Genomic DNA, 18257 nt, shown 5'->3' on the forward strand with positions numbered 1-18257 from the left:
AATGATTTTATTTTCAATTTAGTGATCAAAATGTGTCTGAATTTATATCTGCTGTCTATATTTTGCACTATGGCCCCCCTTTTACTAAACCACAATAGCGTGTTTTAGTGCAGGGAGCCTATGACTATCGAGAGCAGCGCTGGGCATTCAGCGCAGCTCCCTGCGCTAAAAACTGCTATTGTGGTTTAGTAAAAAGGGAGGGGGATATATTTGTCTATTTTTGTATGGTTGTTACTGAGGTGACAGTGCATAGAGTCATCTGCCTTGACCTCTTTGAAAAAAAACCCGGAATAGGAATGATAATTAACATTTTCTCAGCCTACAGTGTGGGTTTTTTTTTTTAAATTTTATTGTTGGTAGATCATTTTGATTTGGTCATTTTAAAAGTAGCTTGCAAGCCCAAAAAGTGTGGGCTCTAGTGAATCTATGTTGCCTCCAGTCCTGTAATCCACAGGATTACAGAAACTTCACCATTCTCTGTTTTAAAGTGTTTCCATTAATTTGCTTACCACAGAAGTCAGACTTACTGGCTTGTAAATTCCCTACTTCTTTACTTCCACTTTTATGGAGAGGGACCACATTCGCCCTTCTCCGGTCCTCTGGTACCACTCCCGACTCTAGAGATGCATTGAAAAGGTCAGTCAGCAGAGCTACTAGAACTTCCCTAATTTCCTTCAGCACCCTCGGATGTACACTATCTGGCCCTATTGCTTTATCTACCTTTATTTTAGCTAGCTCTTCACAAACACAACCCTCTGAAAATCGATCAGGGTCTATTACTCCTCCATCCGTATTCACGTTTGTCTTCTGCGGTCCCGCTCCCGGCACTTCAGCCGTGAACACAGAACAGAACTATTTGTTAAGCAATTCGGACTTTTCTTTATCAGCTTCTACATATTCCTCCCCTTCACCTTTGAGTCTCACAATGCCACTTTTGCACTTCTTCCTATTACTAATATATCTAAAAAAAAGTCTTGTCGCTCCGTTTTACCATGCCAGCTATTTTTTCTTCCATTTGCATCTTTGCTTTCCTGACTACACAACCAGCCTCTCTTAACTTTTCCAGATATTTTTACCTGTCTTCCTCTTTCTGCGATCTTTTGTAGTTTATGAAATCTTATTCCTTACCGTCTTAGCTACTACTTTTGAGAACCAAAGTGGCCTTCTTTTCGTCTTACTTTTACTTACTTGCCTAATAAAAAGGTTTGTCACCCTTACAAATCGCTCCTTTCAGTTGGCCCCGATCCTGGAAGAAAACCACCATGGAGCCACGCAGCCAGCACTCAAACCCAACTAGAGCATTAACCTGAGGCAAGCTATGCTCTCAAGGGAACTGTCCTGAACTGTAAATGCAGGTTGTCCAAGTGGGTGCACTGCAAAGCAGCCTACCACTTGGAAGCAGACCCTCTGCATCAGAGTCTGCACTCTCCCGCAGCCAGAATTGTTCCTCAAGGGGATCCTCTGCAGCCCAGACAATAAGCCTTGTAAAAGAGTGGAAAAATACTGAATTTAAAGAAAAATAAATATGAGCAGAAAAGACAAGCTCCTACTGTCTCGCTTGTAAAAAGACAACTGAAGAACTGGAGGACAACCCAGAGGTAAGAGAGGAGGAGCAAAAGTATGCAAATGAAGCTTCCTACAAGATTTCTCACGAGAAGAGATTGACTACCTGAAGGTTCAGGAATAGAGTGGGGTTGTACAAGAATGTATATTATTTCTACAGCCCAACCTTCTTACCAACACTCCCCCTCAAATCTGAGGTATGAGTGCTATGGCAGCCCATTTGTACTTTAGCAGGACAGAATAAGACAATATGCAGACAAGGTAATACTCATGGGTAAACAGATAAAAATTGTCCTCTTAATTATTTAACTAGGTGAATAAGGGATAATAATGGACAGTCTCAAATTTTAATCAACTTCCAAATGATATCAAACAAGACTAAAAGCTCCTCAATAGCTAGATATAATTTCACTTCAAAGACTAGAAGAATGCAGTTGGCAGTGTTTGGTACAATCACCATAAAAATCCTTGGTAAAAAGGTGTAATAAGCATACATTTGAAATGCATCAGTCAAGACCATAGGCCATTATTGAGATGGCTTGGGGAAATCCACTGCTTATTCCTAGAATAAGTAGAATAAAATCTGCTTTACTACTTGGAATCTAGCTAGGTATTTGGCACTTGGGTTGGCCACTGTTGGAAACAGAATACTAGGTTCAGTCTGTCCCAGTATGGCAATTCTTATGTTTTTAAGTTTCCCCCTTCCTCTGTTCTCCTTATTTTCAACTCTGTGTCCTAAGTGGTTAAGCCCTGCACTTTTTCCACTAATGATATGTCCTCACCTTTCAGAGGAGCTGTTCGAGGCCGGCCCTTTGAATTCTGCTTCCCTTTTCCAAACAGCAAGTCAACATTACGTTCTCCATTGGGTCCTAACTTTCCCATCAGATGATCTGGTATTCCTCTGAAGCCAGTCTTGGTCTGTAACTGTTCCTCAGAATCACTGAGGTCACTCAGGTCACTGTTGGTACTTGAATCTGAATCTTGTTTTGAAGTCCTGCTCCGCTCGTCCAATGAAAATCGATTTGCAGATTCAAAAGATACTTTACATTCCTGTGAGAAATCTGGTGGGGCTCCAAGGATACTAGGCTGGAACCTCCCAGACAACCCTGTAAATGTTTTTAGTGTATTGTCCTGTGGCTCAGGCTCAAGTGCAGGCTTGTCTTCTGTTGGACTCAAGGACAATGTTGGCATTTCAATGGGCTGGAGAGTTGGAGAGCTGGAGCGGACATTGCTTAAGGTGGCTGGACTCTGAAAGGATTCAGACAGAGTCACAACAGGGGAGCTGGAAAGCACACTGGTGGTATCAGTTGTGATGAACAGGGGTTTCTTGCGCGATAACAAAACAGAGCTTTCAGAGGAATGTGGTTCCAGCCAACTACTAATAACTCTGGAACTAATTAAAGAAGTTTGAGCCCCAGTTCCTGTCTGAGATACAATGCCACTGAAAGGACTGGCATCAATTTTTTCTGCAAATGCTAGAAAAGGATTAGCAGGTTCTTCCCTAGATAGCTTTGGGGGCTGTAAGAAAAGATTTTCATGATTATCAGGGGGGCAAGAGTTTAATAAATTACCAGAAAAAGCTGGTGTGAGTGTGGGCATAGATTCAGATGGCAACTTCTTTTCAGAACAACCTATAGTTTGTGTATTAGGCTTAGTTTCTGCTGTAAGGGTAACTTTAGATTTGCAAACTCCAGAACACAAGTTTTCTGCACTCTGTCTGAACAGGTTTTGGCTCAAGGGTTTTTCAGGCAAGCTCTCTGAGATGGCAGTGAAGTAGTTACTTGGTGGTACATTCTGGGACATACATTGAAAAAACAAGTTCTTGGATAAATTGGAATCCTTCTGCATATCCTGCACAGTGTTGCTCCCAAACTGAAACCCAAGAGGCTTGTTATCTGTGGTAAGTGTTCCATTAGATTGGTTCTGCCCTTCTCCAAACACTGAAGCTGTAAGAGAAACTGAAACTCCAAATCCAGAAGGGGCCAAGAGGGAATCTCTAAGATTCTGAAACAAGCAAAAATATATTACTTACACAGAAAATTATTGCAACATCATAGAATTTTGTAATTATGGACTACATTAGAATGGTGAAAAAAAAAAAGGATAAAATCTTAAACCTCCAATAATCTTTTTTTCAAAGGCCACAGATGTGACTTTAGTGACAGCCTACAGCTTCAATGAGGATCTTTCTGCAGGCAATTACAATTTGTGTACAAATCCAAAAAACACAGGAAGCAAAATGTACTGATTCAATAAAGTATACCACACTTGTTTCATTTCCAAAACCCTGCAAATTTGACCACAAACCATTTTGTGCTATTCTGAACAGAAAGCAGTACTGTCAGACCACCTTATTTTATAAATCTCCGACACCAACTTTTCATGAATTCAAACATTTTACATCAAATATACTTGAACCCAAATTCTCATTTTCAGAGCTATCCCCTCTTGAAATTAAATTTATTTATTTGGATTTATTAACTGCCTTTATGAAGAGATTCATCCAAGGCAGTGTACAGCAAGTTCAATTCAACATAAAACTTATAATTTTATCATCATAGTAGTAGTAAAAAGACCAAATACTGTACCGTATTTTTCGCTCCATAAGACACACTTTTTCCACCCCCAAAAAGGGGGTGGAAAAGGGGGTACGCCTTATTGAGTGAATACACTTCCGCCTCCCCCCTCCCCTCCATCATTCTGCTGCTGCATGAGTGTGTGAGTGGGCATGAGTGTGTGTGAGAGGGAAAGAGATGGTGCACATAGGGAAAGTTGGGCATAGAGTGAGGCGGCGTGAAGCGGCGTGCAATCGGTCCCACAAGTCTTGCCCCGACGTCAATTCTGACGTCAGAGAGAAGGTCCGGGCCAGCCAATCGCTAGCCCGGACCTTATCTCCGACGTCAGAATTGACATTGGAGGAAGGCTTGTGGGGCATATTGCATGCCGCCGGCCCTTTGTGGAGTTGTGCCAGCAGGAGTCAGCCATTTTGCTGTGTCGGCAGCGGGGTCGGGTATGCGCATTGAGTGTGCTGCATAGGGAATAGAAGGATGAGAGGGAGAAATGTTAGATATAGTGATGGAGAGGGAACAGAGGGATAGATTGAAGGGGATGCAAGGGGGAGGAATGTTGGATATAGTGATGGAAGGACAGATGTGGCATTGTGCTGGAGAGGGGTGATTGAAGGAGAAATGGGCATGGGGCTAGTGGGCAGAGGTGAAAAATGCTGCACACGATCCAGGGGATGAGAGAGGGAGAAATGTTGGATGTGTTAGTAGAGGGAGTGGGAGAGATCCACCCTGGATCTCTTTCTCTCTTCCCCCTTCCCATTGTAGCAAGGGAGGGAATGATAGGACAGTGAGAGAGACAGGGAGACATGTTTGTCAATGGGGGTGGAGGAGAGAGGAAGAAAAGTTGGACTCATGGAGGGACAGAGAGAGATGTTGGTTGGATGACTGGCGCAGTGTTTAAAGCTATAGCCTCAGCACCCTGGGGTTGTGGGTTCAAACCCATGCTGCTCCTTGTGACCCTGGGAAAATCACTTAATCACCCCATTGCTCCAGGTACATTAGATAGATTGTGAGCCCACAGGGAGAAATGGTAGAGTACCTGAACAAACTCATGTAAACTGTTCTGAGCTCTCCTGGGAGAACGGTATAGAAGACTGAATAAATAAAGGGAATGAGATCCGGAGGAGAGGAAGCATGCAGGAGGCAGAAAGAAATAAATATTGGATGCACAGTCAGAAGGAAGTGCAACCAGAGACTCATGAAATCACCAGACAACAAAGGTAGGAAAAATGATTTTATTTTCAATTTAGTGATCTAAATATGTTGGTTCATAGTCTGTCGCGCATGAGACACCAGTGCACCGACAATCCAGCGCTGACAATTCGGCACAAGAAAGAAGCGCGTCGCAGAAAAACTTAATTTTAAAGAGCTCCGAAGCAGGATGTGAGTGGGGAACTCCCCCACTTTACTGCATAGTGTTCGCGCTGCTGTTGGGGGGGGAGGTTGGGGGGGTTGGAACCCTGCATTATAGAGAAAACGGAACTTTTTCCAATTTTTTTCGGGAAAAGTTCCATTTTCTCTATAATGTGGGGGGTTGCACCCCCCACACCCCCTCCCAACGGCATGTGAACACAATGCAGTAAAGTGGAGGGTTACCCCCACACCCCCATTGGAGCTCTTTAAAACAAAGTTTTCCTGCGGTGCGCTTCTTTCTTGCGCTGAATTGTCAGTGCTGGCTTTTCGGCGCGCGATTATCCCGTCACCAAATATGTCAGTTTTGCAAATTTATATCTGCTATCTAAATTTTACACTATACAGTGGTACCTTGGTTTATGAGCATAATTCGTTCCAGAAGCATGCTCGTAATCCAAAGCACTCGTATATCAAAGCAACTTTCCCCATAAGAATTAATGTAAACTCGGACAATTCGTTCCACATACCAAAAACTTAATTACCATTAGCGACGCCTCCACCACGGACCTATCCACGCGGCTCCTCCAGTTCTCTTGGGGAGGCCTCTGCTGCTGTTCGTTGCCTCTCACGTAGCTCCGAGAACTGGAGAGGGGGCTGTACTGCAGGGCGCTTATGTCACTGCGGGATGTGCGGATGGTGATGGTGCGCCCCAGCTCTAGGGTGCTGGCTGTAATCAAACCGCCGCCGCCACCACTGAGCCCGGATAGGCACCGTTGTCCCTGCCGTTCATGTGCATAGCGGCTCCCAGATGCTGCTCCCCCTGGATGCCACTACACCGCCCCCCCCCCCTGGCCAGGACTCTCACGTGCTGGCCCACTCCTGCCGGACTCACCCTGACTCCCATGCTCCCCCCCGAGGCCACAGGCTCTGCTATTGCCTCCTCCCCCCCAACTGACCGGCCCTGTCCTTACCCATTCACCGCCGGTGTTAGAAAGTGCCTGTCGCCAGTATTCTGTTGGGCTGCTGCTGGGCCTTGAGCATCTGTACTACTCAAGGACTTCTGGATCTCACCCTCACCGAGATTCTCATGAGATCTCAAGTCTCATGAGAATCTCGGAGAGGATGAGATCCAGAAGGCCTTGAGCATACGCAGATGCTCAAGGCCCAGCAGCAGCCCAGCAGAAAACTGGCAGCAGGCACTTTCTAACACCGGCGGCGCATGGGTAAGGACAGGGCTGGTCAGTGATGGGGGGAGGGGAGGAGGCGATCGCGAAGGAAGGGAGCAGCGTCGGTGGCCTCAGGGGGAGCAATACTGCTGGTTCCCAGGGTCGGGTGGGGGCTTGCAAATCGAGTCAATGCTCAGTTTGCGAGTTAGTTTGCTCGAGTGTTTTGCTCGTCTTGCAAAACACTCGCAAACCACATTACTCGCATACCGAGGTTTAACTGTATTTGTTTATTTTCTATAGTTGTTCCTGAGGTGACATTGCATATTTTAAAGTCATCTGCCTTGCCCTCTTTGAAAAAAAAAAACTAATATAAATGAGAACATTTTCTGCGCATACAGTGTGCTTTGTTTTTTAAATTTTGTGGTTACCATTATCTATAATAATAAAATGCTAAGCGCACATGCGCACTCCTACCTGCGTTATACGTAGGTCCTTGGCCAGCAGGAATGCGCATGCGCACTTACAACGGCCCCAAGGTAATGTTATGTGGTCTGGCCGGCTCCCTTACACTCCACGCCCGAAGTTTATTTTTAAGTTCAGAGCTACACCTGCGTCAGAGAAGGCTTCTGATGCAGGCGGGGATCGTGAGAGGAGCCGCCGCGGCACCTTTAAACTTAAAAATAACTCTGGCAAGGGACTAAGGGAGCCAGCCAGACTGCGGGAAGGGAAGTGGGGGAGGGGGAAATGCTGCTGCTGCTGCACAGGGACATGGAGGGGGAGGGAATGCTGCCGCGGCGGCTTCTGCACAGGGAAGTGGGGGGGGGGAGAGGGAAATGCTGCTGCACAGGGAAATGGAGGGGGAGGGAATGCTGCTGCGGCTGCTGCATAGGGAAATGGGGGGAGGGAAATGCTGCTGCTGCTGCACACGGAAGTGGGCTGTACAGGGAAATGGAGGGGGAGGGAAATGCTGCTGCTGCACACGGAAGTGGGCTGTACAGGGAAATGGAGGGGGAGGGAATGCTGCTGCGTCTGCTGCACAGGGAAGTGGGGGGGGAGGGAAATGCTGCTGCTACACAGGGAAATGGAAGGGTAGGGAATGCTGCTGCGGCTGCTGCCCAGGGAAGTGGGGGAGGGAAATGCTGCTGCATAGGGAGCAGGGAGAGAGACAGATAGACAGCGGGAGGGAGGGTGAAAGAAAGAAAGAAAGACAGCGGGAGGGAAATAGAAAGAAAGGAAGAAAGACACAGGGACAGGGAGAGAGACAGAAAGACAAACAAAGGGGGCAAGGGAGAGAGACAGACAGAAAGAAAGAGACAGTGGTAGGGAGAGAGACAGAAAGAAAGAAAGACAGACATATATTCTATTCTAGCACCCGTTAATGTAACGGGCTTAAAGACTAATGTATACATAAGATTATACTGTGTGTATATGAAAAATGGATGGAAGAAATTGCATTACAATTAGTACTATTATTGTGGGGGTACTCAGTTGATATTTATTAGACTAAGGGGGTACTTGGCTTGAAGAAGTTGAGTAACACTGGTATAGGGCACCATGCAGTCAGCTCATCTTCAGTTTTGTTCTGTAACAAACAAACATAGGCCTTCCCCAACCCCAAAAAACAGGACATGCTCTCAAGTGTAACTTGCTAAACACTAGACAACATTTGAAACAGGAACAGATTCTGTACTGATCTGGTAGGCTTAGAGAACAAAAATTAGCAGGTGTGACCACATTTTTCCTTCGCTATTGTTCACCAGACTAATCCAGATGAATAGAGTGCAACAAAGCAGTCCCAATACTGAGCAGTATGCAACATGCTCTAAACACACCTGCTCCAATTAGAGAATCAACACAGGACAGACTGCTCCTCTATCTTACAGATCTTTATAGGAAACATCATCTGAACTTCCATCCACAAACTTGCCTTTTCCCAAGTCAAGTAAGTGTAGCTCTTTGGACATTTGGACAAGAAGTACCTAAACAGAATGCTCTCTTTCCAGGCAGCCCAACTGAACACATGGCTAGCAAAACCTATACTCGAAGCCACATCATACGCGGCCTTCAGAAAATCTCTGAAGACCCGCCTCTTCAACACCACCTAAACTCGCCCCCTACCAATTATAAACCGCCTCGAAAGTCCTCCCCCTTCTTTTCCCCTTCCCCAACGTTTAATGCTGTACCTCTCCTACGCTCATCATATATATCTAGCTGTAAACAGCACTGATCCCTTGCAACTGTTCAGATTGTACCACTTCCTGTATCTGACTGTAAACATCCTGTAACTATTCTCTTGTTATCTTGAACCTACTGTAATCACCCCAGTACCCGCTCACTTGGTACTTCCGGTATCTTATTGTAAACATCCTGTAACTGTTCTCTTGTTAATATCTTGCACCCTATTGTAAACACCCCAGTACCCTGTACCTCATTGTAAACATACTGTAACGGTTTTTCGTGTTAATATCTCGTACCTTATTTGGTACTTGGTACTTCCTGTATCTTATTGTAAACATTCTGTAACTGCTCTCTTGTTAATATCTGGTACCTTATTGTAAACACCCCAGTACCCTGTACCTCGTAAACATACTGTAACATACTGTTTTTGGTGTTAATATCTCGTACCTTACCAGTACCTGCTCACTTTGTATTATCCTGTATCCTACAGGTCAACACTGTACTTTCTCTAGACACGATCCTAGATCTAGATCTAGATTCTGTATCCTACTGTCAACACTGTACTCTCTCTAGACACGACTCCACTGTAAACCGCTTCGAACTTAGGGTATAGCGGTATATAAGAAATAAAATTATTATTATTATTATTATTACATGTCTTTTGACAATACAGGCCAAGGAGACCATCTCCTTGAGCCAATGCACTACGATTGAATAAAACAGGAAGAAAAGTCATCTCACTTTTGAACCAATGGCTATCTCCAAGTATCACGATAGTGCTCCAAATGTGTCCAGACACTGGAGAATGGAAAATTCTTCTCTGCAGAGTCCCCTCCTCACAGACAACAATGATCCTGCCCGATTCACATGAAAAGTCAAGACCTCCTATAGTAGAAAGGTCATCTCATACCTCATTCAACTCACGCTAAAACTCCTTGGAGTACTGATTGACAGAAGCTGGACCATGCAACCACAAATCAACAAATTAATAAAATCATCATTCGCAACCATGAGAAACCTAAGCCAAGTTTGAAAATTCTTCGTCAGAAAACAATTCCAACTTTTGGTACAATCTCTAATCCTTGGCCTTATGGACTACTGCAACATACTATACCTCCCCTGCCCAGCGACCATGATAAAGCAACTACAAACAATATAAAACACAGCCCTAAGACTCATCTATTCACTGAAAAAAATACAACCACATCTCAGAGGCATACCACGACTCACAATGGCTCCAAATACAGGCAAGAATACACTTCAAATTCCATTGCCTACTATTTAAAGCTATACATGGAGACAGCCCAACCTACTGGAACAATCGACTAACTCAAACCACCTCAACCAGACACAGGAGAACCCACACACTATTCACACACCCGCCAACCAAAAATGTCAAACAAAGAAAACTGTATGACAACCTACTGGCCACCAAAGCAGCAAAACTGGACAGACAACTCACCAATCTGCTGTCTTCGACCACAGATTACAAAACCTTCAAAAGAGAAACAATAACCCTACTCTTCAAAAAAATACATAAAACCTATATAACACATCCAGATCCGTCCCAAGCTTCACCTACAATACTGTCTATTCCTTAGCAAACCTAAAATGTTCAAACTAACCCTTTGTATTTCCTAATACCACGTTCAAACTAACCTTTGTATTTCCTAATACCACGACAATTCTAATGTAATCCGCCTATGTATTTAGTAATATTATGACAATTCTTATGTAATCCACCTTGAACCGAAGGGTAATGGCGGAATAGAAATCACAAATGTAATTTAATCTCATTGAAATCTCTATTTCCATGAAATGTAGAAAGGACTCTCCCTACAGACAAGAAACTGGAGCTCAACTACCTGGAGAGCAAAATCCTCCAAACCAGCTCAGCAAAGCAGTTCAAGATAAAGGTGAACCATTCCTTTCAGAAAAAAAAACAACAACAATGCTTTGCAGAGTGATGACAAAGCACAGTCTTTTAGCTGTTCCTACAAACAAACCAGTAATACTCTTTACAATTTTAGTGTACCTGAGGCTAAGTCTTTCTTAAGGACCTCCAGCAGGAAGGCAAAAATGATGAGACCCAGACACACTTTCCTAACTGCAATATTGAGACAGAGAAAAATGATGGCAGATAAAGCCATGTGGCCTAATCTAGTCTATCCATGCTATCTACTTTCACTTCTTCTCTCCTACATATCCTACGAGGGTCAATTTAAAAGTTTCCAGCCTAAACATTTTTGGGGGAGAAATTAAATTTTTCTACATAGTCTCCTTTTAACTCAATACATTTACTCCCAGACATTTCATGCCTTCAGTAAAATGTGAAATGTCTAAACTGGAAAAATAGCTATTTACAGCATCTATGACTGCAGAATCTGAAGAAAACTTCTTCACAGCCATTTTATCAGGTTTGGAAACAGAAAGAAGTCGCACATGACCAATTCTGGAGAGTTTGGTGGATGGGGAATTAATTTGAATCGCAGTTCATTCAATTTTGCCTTCACAATTGTTGTTATGTAATCCAGTCTTTGTTCTGGTGGCAGATATTTTTCTTCCTGGCCAAATGAGGACATTTCGTCTTGATTTCAGCAGATGTTGTAATAAGCCAGCACAGTATTTGCAATTAATGGTTTCTCCCTTTTCCAGATAGTCAATAAAAATTATCCCATGGAAATCCCAAAATACAGTTGTCATCAACTTCCTAGCCAATGGAGCAATTTTCACTTTCTTCAGAATCAGTTCTTCTCTTGTTGTCCATTGTTTGGTTTGTTGTTTTGTCTCAGGAGTATAGTGATTAACCCAAGTATCATTATCCACAGTCACAAAAAGCTGCAAAAAGTCATTCTCATTACGCTTAAAACACGTTTTCAAAATGTCCAATCAAACGGTTAGCAAACACAGCACCTATCATGCATTCAACTTCCTCATACCTAGATATTCATGTAGGATAGTGTGTGTACACGTTCTTATGAAATGCCAGCAGCCTCTACTATCTAATTTAGGGTGTGTACACGTTCTTATGAAATGCCAGCAGCCTCTACTATCTAATTTAGGGTTAATCGGTGATCTTTCATCATGATTTGGTGAACTTTATCAACCATTTCATCGGTTGTTGCAGTTTTTGGCATCTGGAGTATTCTTCATCAACAAAGTTGTCAAGCCACGTTTAAACTCAGCACAACACACTTTCACCATTGAAAATGAAGGAACCGCATCACCATTAACTGTGCCTAACTCAGATTTAATTTTGGTAGGAGATTTTCTCTTCAAATGAAGGAATTTCATCATAGTACGATACTCAATTTTGTTCATGTTTATAAAGCAGAGCAGCTGTTCACTTCAAAAGGCTGACAAAATTAGACATTAGACTGACTTGAAAATCTAGCCGTAGATGTTTGTCTACGGCGCCATCTGCTGGACAGCTATAGGATTGTGATGGTAATCTTGCTCTTTCTTGGCCAGACTGGAAATATTTCAATTGACTCTCATATGTACATATTTGTCCCAAGCTGCCTTGAATTCAGATACATTTTTTGTCTCCACCACTTCCATTGGGAGACTGTTCCACACATTCAGCACCCTTTCCATGAAAGTACTATCACTGGCAAAAAAACTCCACCACCACTGAAATCTAATTATCAAAAGGGTAATATACCCATCACTGTGCACAGGAGAAGCAAAAAAAGTTTTACTTAGCTTGGGAGCATGGTCTGAAACGCCGTGCTGTACTCGTAGAAAATGTCTGGCCAGACTGTGGATGAAAACACCACAGCACCATTCAGATGTACAATCCAGAATCCATGCCCAATCCTCCAACAAGTGCCTTGTTTCACCTCTCAAAGGGTTCCTCAGGGAATGTATCAGCTGGAAAACTCCACTCCTCTTCCGTGCACCAGCTGATACATTCCCTGAGGAACCCTTTGAGAGGCGAAACAAGGCACTTGTTGGAGGATTGTGCATGGATTCTGGATTGTACATCTGAATGGTGCCTTGGTGTTTTCATCTACAGTCTGGCCAGACATTTTCTACCAGTACAGCACGGCGTTTCAGACCATGGTCCCAAGCTAAGTAAAACTTTTTTTGCTTTTCCTGTGCACAGTGATGGGTATATTACCCTTCTGATAATTACATTTCAGTGGTGGTGGAGTTTTTTTTGCCAGTGATAGTACATAAGCAGCTTGGACTTTAAACAGTATTGAAGTTGTTTACTGCTGCATTGAAATTTTTGAGGCTTTTTTTTTTTCACTGGTTTGTGAAATGGTTATTGGGGGAGTGTAACCCATCTCTAGTGAGTAATATTTTGTAGTTAAATTTTGTAATTTTTAGTCACCCATATCTTTCTATGCCTCTCGTAAGGAGAAGTGCATCTAGTTTGCTTTTGAATCCTTGGATGGTCGATTCCGCAATAACCTCCTCTGGGAGAGCATTCCAGGTGTCAACCACTCTCTACGTGAAGCAGAACTTCCTGATATTTGTCCTGGACTTGTCCCCGCTTAGCTTCAGTCCATGTCCTCTTGTCCGTGTCACATTGGACATTGTAAATAATTTTTTTTCCTGCTCTATTTTGTCGATTCCTTTCAGTATTTTGAAAGTCTTGATCATATCCCCTCGCAGTCTCCTTTTCTCAAGGGAGAACAATCCCAGTCTCTTAAGTCATACCTCATATTCCAAGTTCTCCATACCTTTTATTAGCTTCGTTGCTCGTCTCTGCACCCTCTCCAGCAGTTTTATATCCTTCTTTAGGTTGGGAGACCAATGTTGGACACAGTATTCCAAGTGTGGTCTGACCATTGCCCTATAAAGCGGCAATATAACTTTCTCCGATCTACTCGTGATTCCTTTCTTTATCATGCCTAACATTCTATTTGCTTTCTTTGCCGCTGCCGCACATTGTGCCGACGGTTTCAGGTCCTATCTATCAATACACCCAGGTCCTTTTCTTGTTCGCTCTTACCCAGAGTTGCACCTGACATTCTATACTCGTGTTCCTTGTTCTTTCTGCCTAAATGCATTACTTTGCACTTTTCCACATTAAACTTCATCTGCCATTTCTCCATCCATTTCTCTAACTGACACAAGTCACTCTGGAGTTCCTCGCTATCCTTCTGCGATCTGATTGCCCGGCATAGCTTTGTGTCATCTGCAAACTTGATGATCTCACTGGATAGTCCTTCTTCTAGGTCATTGATGAAAATATTAAATAAGATGGGCCCAAGTACCGAGCCCTGGGGCGCACCGCTAGTCACTTTCTCCCAGTCTGAGAACTTCCCATTTATGCCCACTCTCTGCTTTCTATTCTCCAGCCATTTGCCTATCCATCTTAGTATATCTCCCTCCATTCCATGGCTTTGTAGTTTCCTGAGAAGTCTTTCATGTGGAACCTTGTCGAATGCTTTCTGGAAGTCCAAGTATATTATGTCCACCGGTTCTCCACTATCAATTTGTTTGTTCACGGTTTCAAAAAATTGAAGTAAATTTATCAAACATGATTTCCCTTTCCTGAAGCCATGTTGATTGGCTCTCATCAGGTCATGTGTATCCAAGTGCTGGACTATGCTATCTTTAATCAGTGCTTCAACCATCTTTCCAGGGACAGACGTTAGACTCGCAGGTCTGTAGTTGCCTGGTTCTCCTCTTGATCCTTTTTTGAAAATTGGCGTGACGTTCGCTATCTTCCAATCGTCCGGTATTTGTCCAGTTCTAATTGACAGGTTGACAAATTTTTGCAAAACCTCTCCAATTTCAACCTTCAGTTATTTTAAGACTCTCGGGTGAATTCCATCAGGTCCAGGGGATTTGTCGCTTTTAAGATTGTCGATCTGGTAGTATATCTGGTCCAAGTCCACTTCTACTGTGGTGAGGCTGTCTTCTATTACTCCTTTGAACACTTTCACTGCTTCTGGTATTGTTGCAGCGACCTCCTTCATAAAGACAGACGCAAAGAAGGAATTTAGTATGTCTGCAAATTGTTTTTCTTCCTTGAGGTACCCTTTTCTTCCCTGGTCATCCAGTGGTCCCACCGCCTCTTTTGCAGGTTTTTTTTTCCTTTTACATATCTAAAGAAGGGCTTGAAATTTTTGGCCTCTTGCGCTATTTTCTCTTCATAATCCTTTTTGGTATCCCTCACCGCCTTGTGACATTTCTTCTGATCAACTTTCTGTTTGTTCCAAGCTTCGGTTGTTTTCGTGCGTTTCGTGCGAAGGAGTTCTTCTTTTCTTTTATGGCTTCCTTCACCTGTCTAGTAAGCCATGCTGGCTCTCTTTTGCCTTTAGTTTTCTTTTCTTTGGAAATCCGCAGAATGTAGAGATTTTGTGCTTCCGTGATAGTATTTTTCAGTAAGGACCATGCCTGATCTACCATTTTAACTTTGTCCATCTTTTTCTTGAGCCGTTGTTTCACCATGGCTCTCATGCTATCGTATCTTCCCTTATTAAAGTTTAAGGTCGTGGTTAAGGTTTTGGTAGATTTCCCTTTCCCGATGTCAAGTTTAAAGTTGATCATGTTGTGATCGCTCGTCCCCAGCAGGACCGTGACTTCTACTTCTTTTGTCGGTCCCGTAATGTCATTTAGGACCAAGTCCAAGGTGGCGTTTCCTCTCGTTGGCTCTCCCACCATTTGTTCCAGGAAGCAGTCCACTAGCGCTTCCAGGAACTTGGCCTCCTTGCCGCAGTTCGAGTTCCCAGGTAACAGTCTATCCCCGGAAAATTGAAGTCTCCCATGATTATTACATTACCTGTCTTACATTCTTGTTTAATTTCCTCTATCATTTCTGAGTCTGTCTCCTCCGTCTGTCCTGGGGGTCGATAGTAAAGGCCAATTTTTGTGTCTGCACCATTGTGTCTAGGAATCTTGATCCAGAGGGACTCCAGCTTCTCTGTCCTTTCCGTCGTAGCCTCTCTAACAGTTTCTACTCCATTCTGAACATATAGGGCAATACCTCCACCTTTCTGCTCTACTCTATCTCTTCTGTATAGTTTGTATCCCTGTAGTACTGTGTCCCATTTGTTTTTATCATTCCACCATGTTTCTGTTATGCCAATGATTTCTAATTCATCGTGTCTTGCTATTGTCTCTAATTCTCCCATTTTGTTTCTCAGACTTCTAGCATTCGTATACATACATTTGAGTTCCCTCTGTGTTACTTTCTTGGACTTTCTAAGCTTCGCAGTCTCTAATGTTTCTTTCACGGTATCCTTTTCTGCTCCTGCGTTGTCTCCCTTATTTGCTTTGTGGTCGTCCCCTCCCGTGTCTGAGTAGTTCCTTCTTCGGGGCATCCTGTCGTCCGGGCCATCGACTGGTGGTCGATTGTTGGTTTTCCCCTGTCCTTTAGTTTAAAGCCTTCTCGATGGCCCTCTTCATGTTGCCTGCCAATACTCTTGCTCCTTCCTTGTTGAGTGTAGCCCGTCCTTTCTGTAGTACTTGCTTTTTCCCCAGAACACCGTCCAGTTGTACATGAAGTCAAAGCCTTCCTCTTCGCACCATCGTCTCATCCAGGCGTTGATCGCTTGCAATTCCCCTTGTCTCTTTCTATCTGTTCTTGGTACCGGGAGGATCTCAGAGAAAGCCACCTTCACCTCCCTGATCTTCAGTTTTCTTCCGAGTGAGCGGAGCTGGCCCTTCATCTCTTCCCTGTCATACTTCCGTCCGCTCACATCGTTGGTTCCCACGTGGATAAGCACAGCAGTGTCCTCTCCCCATGCGCTGTCTATGATCCTGGAGATTCTGTTGGCCACATCCTTCACTCTTGCTCCAGACAGGCAGGTGACGATTCTATCCTCTCTCCCTCTCTGTCCACATGACGTATAATGGAGTCTCCTACGATGATCCCCATCTTCTTTATTCGGAGGTTCCTTGGGGGTCATAAATCCACGTCCATGGTGTAGGGCCAATCTTCTTTCTCCTGAGATATGTTTGAAGTTGTTTTCGGCTCTTTCTGTGGGGGTACGTCTTCATGCATTCTCTCTCTTTCCCCTGGCGTGCGGTCATTCCCTATCTCAGCTTCAGTCTCTTCTGAATTTGTAGGGATGTCTTCTCTCCTCTCATCCAGGCCATCTTCCTGGGTTGCTCGGGTACAGTTCTCCAGCCCTGGGATCTTCATATGTTGCTGGTGAGCTTCCTCGATGAATCTTTCTAGCTCTTTGACCTCTTCGTTTGCACTGAACTCCACTAGAAACTTCTCCTGTTCGCGGATTCTATCTTCAAAGGTGAGGAGTTCTTTTATTTCCTTCACTGTCTCCTCTAGTAGCCGGACTTGCCATTTCAAGCTATCCAGCTCCATGCACTGACTGCAAATATATGCCCGAGTCCCCGAAGGGAAGTAGTCATACATATTGCAGCCGGTACAGAAGACTGGAAAGCTCATCTTCTGACTTCCTTGGGCTTCCATTTCTTGTTTCCCTTCTGAGTTGTCTGAGTGATTTATTGTGAACCTTCTGTCTCTGTCGACTGGATGATTTCTGACTTTCTGTCTGCTGTCTTCCTGTTTGTTGTGAGTCTGCTGGTGTTGCTGTGTTAGTACCTGTGAGTGCTTGTTTCCCCTCTAGGTGTGTAGTATGTGAGAATTTGTGCCCTGCTGTGTAGCTAGCTAAAACAAGGACTTGTAAGTTTTGTTCTAAGTCGCTCTGCTGGGCGACTGAGTTTCCCGGCTCTATCTTAAGGCTCCTTCGCAAAGGCGAGCTTGTGTGTGTGTGTGTGTTCTCTTCTGTGCTTGCTACTTCCCTATTAGCTTCTTGCTGCTTCCCTATTAGTAGTTTGACCAGTGTTGACTAATGTTGTCGTGTTCTGTGTTGGTTAGTGCTGGTGTCCGCTGTGTCCTCCTGCTCTCCTTTAGTGGTGCGTGGTTGTGTGTTCTCTGTACCCTCTGTGTATGCCTGGTTGTGTGTTGTACCTGCTTTGTCCTCTGCGCCTGCTGTGGTCCCCTTTTTACACTCCTTTAAAGTGGCTCGTCCTTTCTCAAGGCCCTTCACAAAGGTGCTCTCACTAAAGCGAGCGTCTTTGATGCTCGCATTCGATGCGCACCGAACGGCTGAGTGTCGTTGGCCCCTCCCCTTTTAAGGGGGAGCTTCGATGTCTGATGTCAGGGGTGGGCAGAGCTAATTCTCACTGATTCCCCTAGTCTCCTGCCTCTTCTCTTCCCTTCTCTCCCCTTCTCAAGCTCTGAATTGCCTCCCTTTACTTTTGCCTTCTAATTTCTCCCTCTGTGGTGCTCTCTCCTGCTTGCCTTGCCAAGCTTCAATGTGCTTGGTTGGCCCCTCCCCTTTTAAGGGGGAGTTTCGATGTCTGATGTCAGGGGTGGGCGGAGCTAACTATTGCCGATTCCCCTAGTCTCCTGCCTCTTCTCTCCCCTTCTCAAGCTCTGAATTGCCTCCCTTTCCTTTTGCCTTCTAATTTCTTCCTCTGTGCTGCTCTCTCCTGCTTGCCT

General features: G+C 44.2%; 1 protein-coding gene across 2 annotated transcripts in view; it reads right to left on the reverse strand.

Annotated features, from left to right (window-relative positions):
• Window positions 1-18257, reverse strand: part of KDM3B (lysine demethylase 3B) — a 266148-nt gene that overhangs the window by 167006 nt on the left and 80885 nt on the right. For both annotated transcript variants that reach the window (XM_033927119.1, XM_033927118.1), the window contains one exon: window positions 2346-3567. In XM_033927119.1, coding sequence (XP_033783010.1) covers window positions 2346-3567 — 1222 coding nt within the window. The remainder of the gene's footprint in view (window positions 1-2345; window positions 3568-18257) is intronic.

Source organism: Geotrypetes seraphini, chromosome 18 (assembly GCF_902459505.1).
Source record: "Geotrypetes seraphini chromosome 18, aGeoSer1.1, whole genome shotgun sequence".
NCBI classification, from domain to species: Eukaryota; Metazoa; Chordata; class Amphibia; order Gymnophiona; family Dermophiidae; genus Geotrypetes; species Geotrypetes seraphini.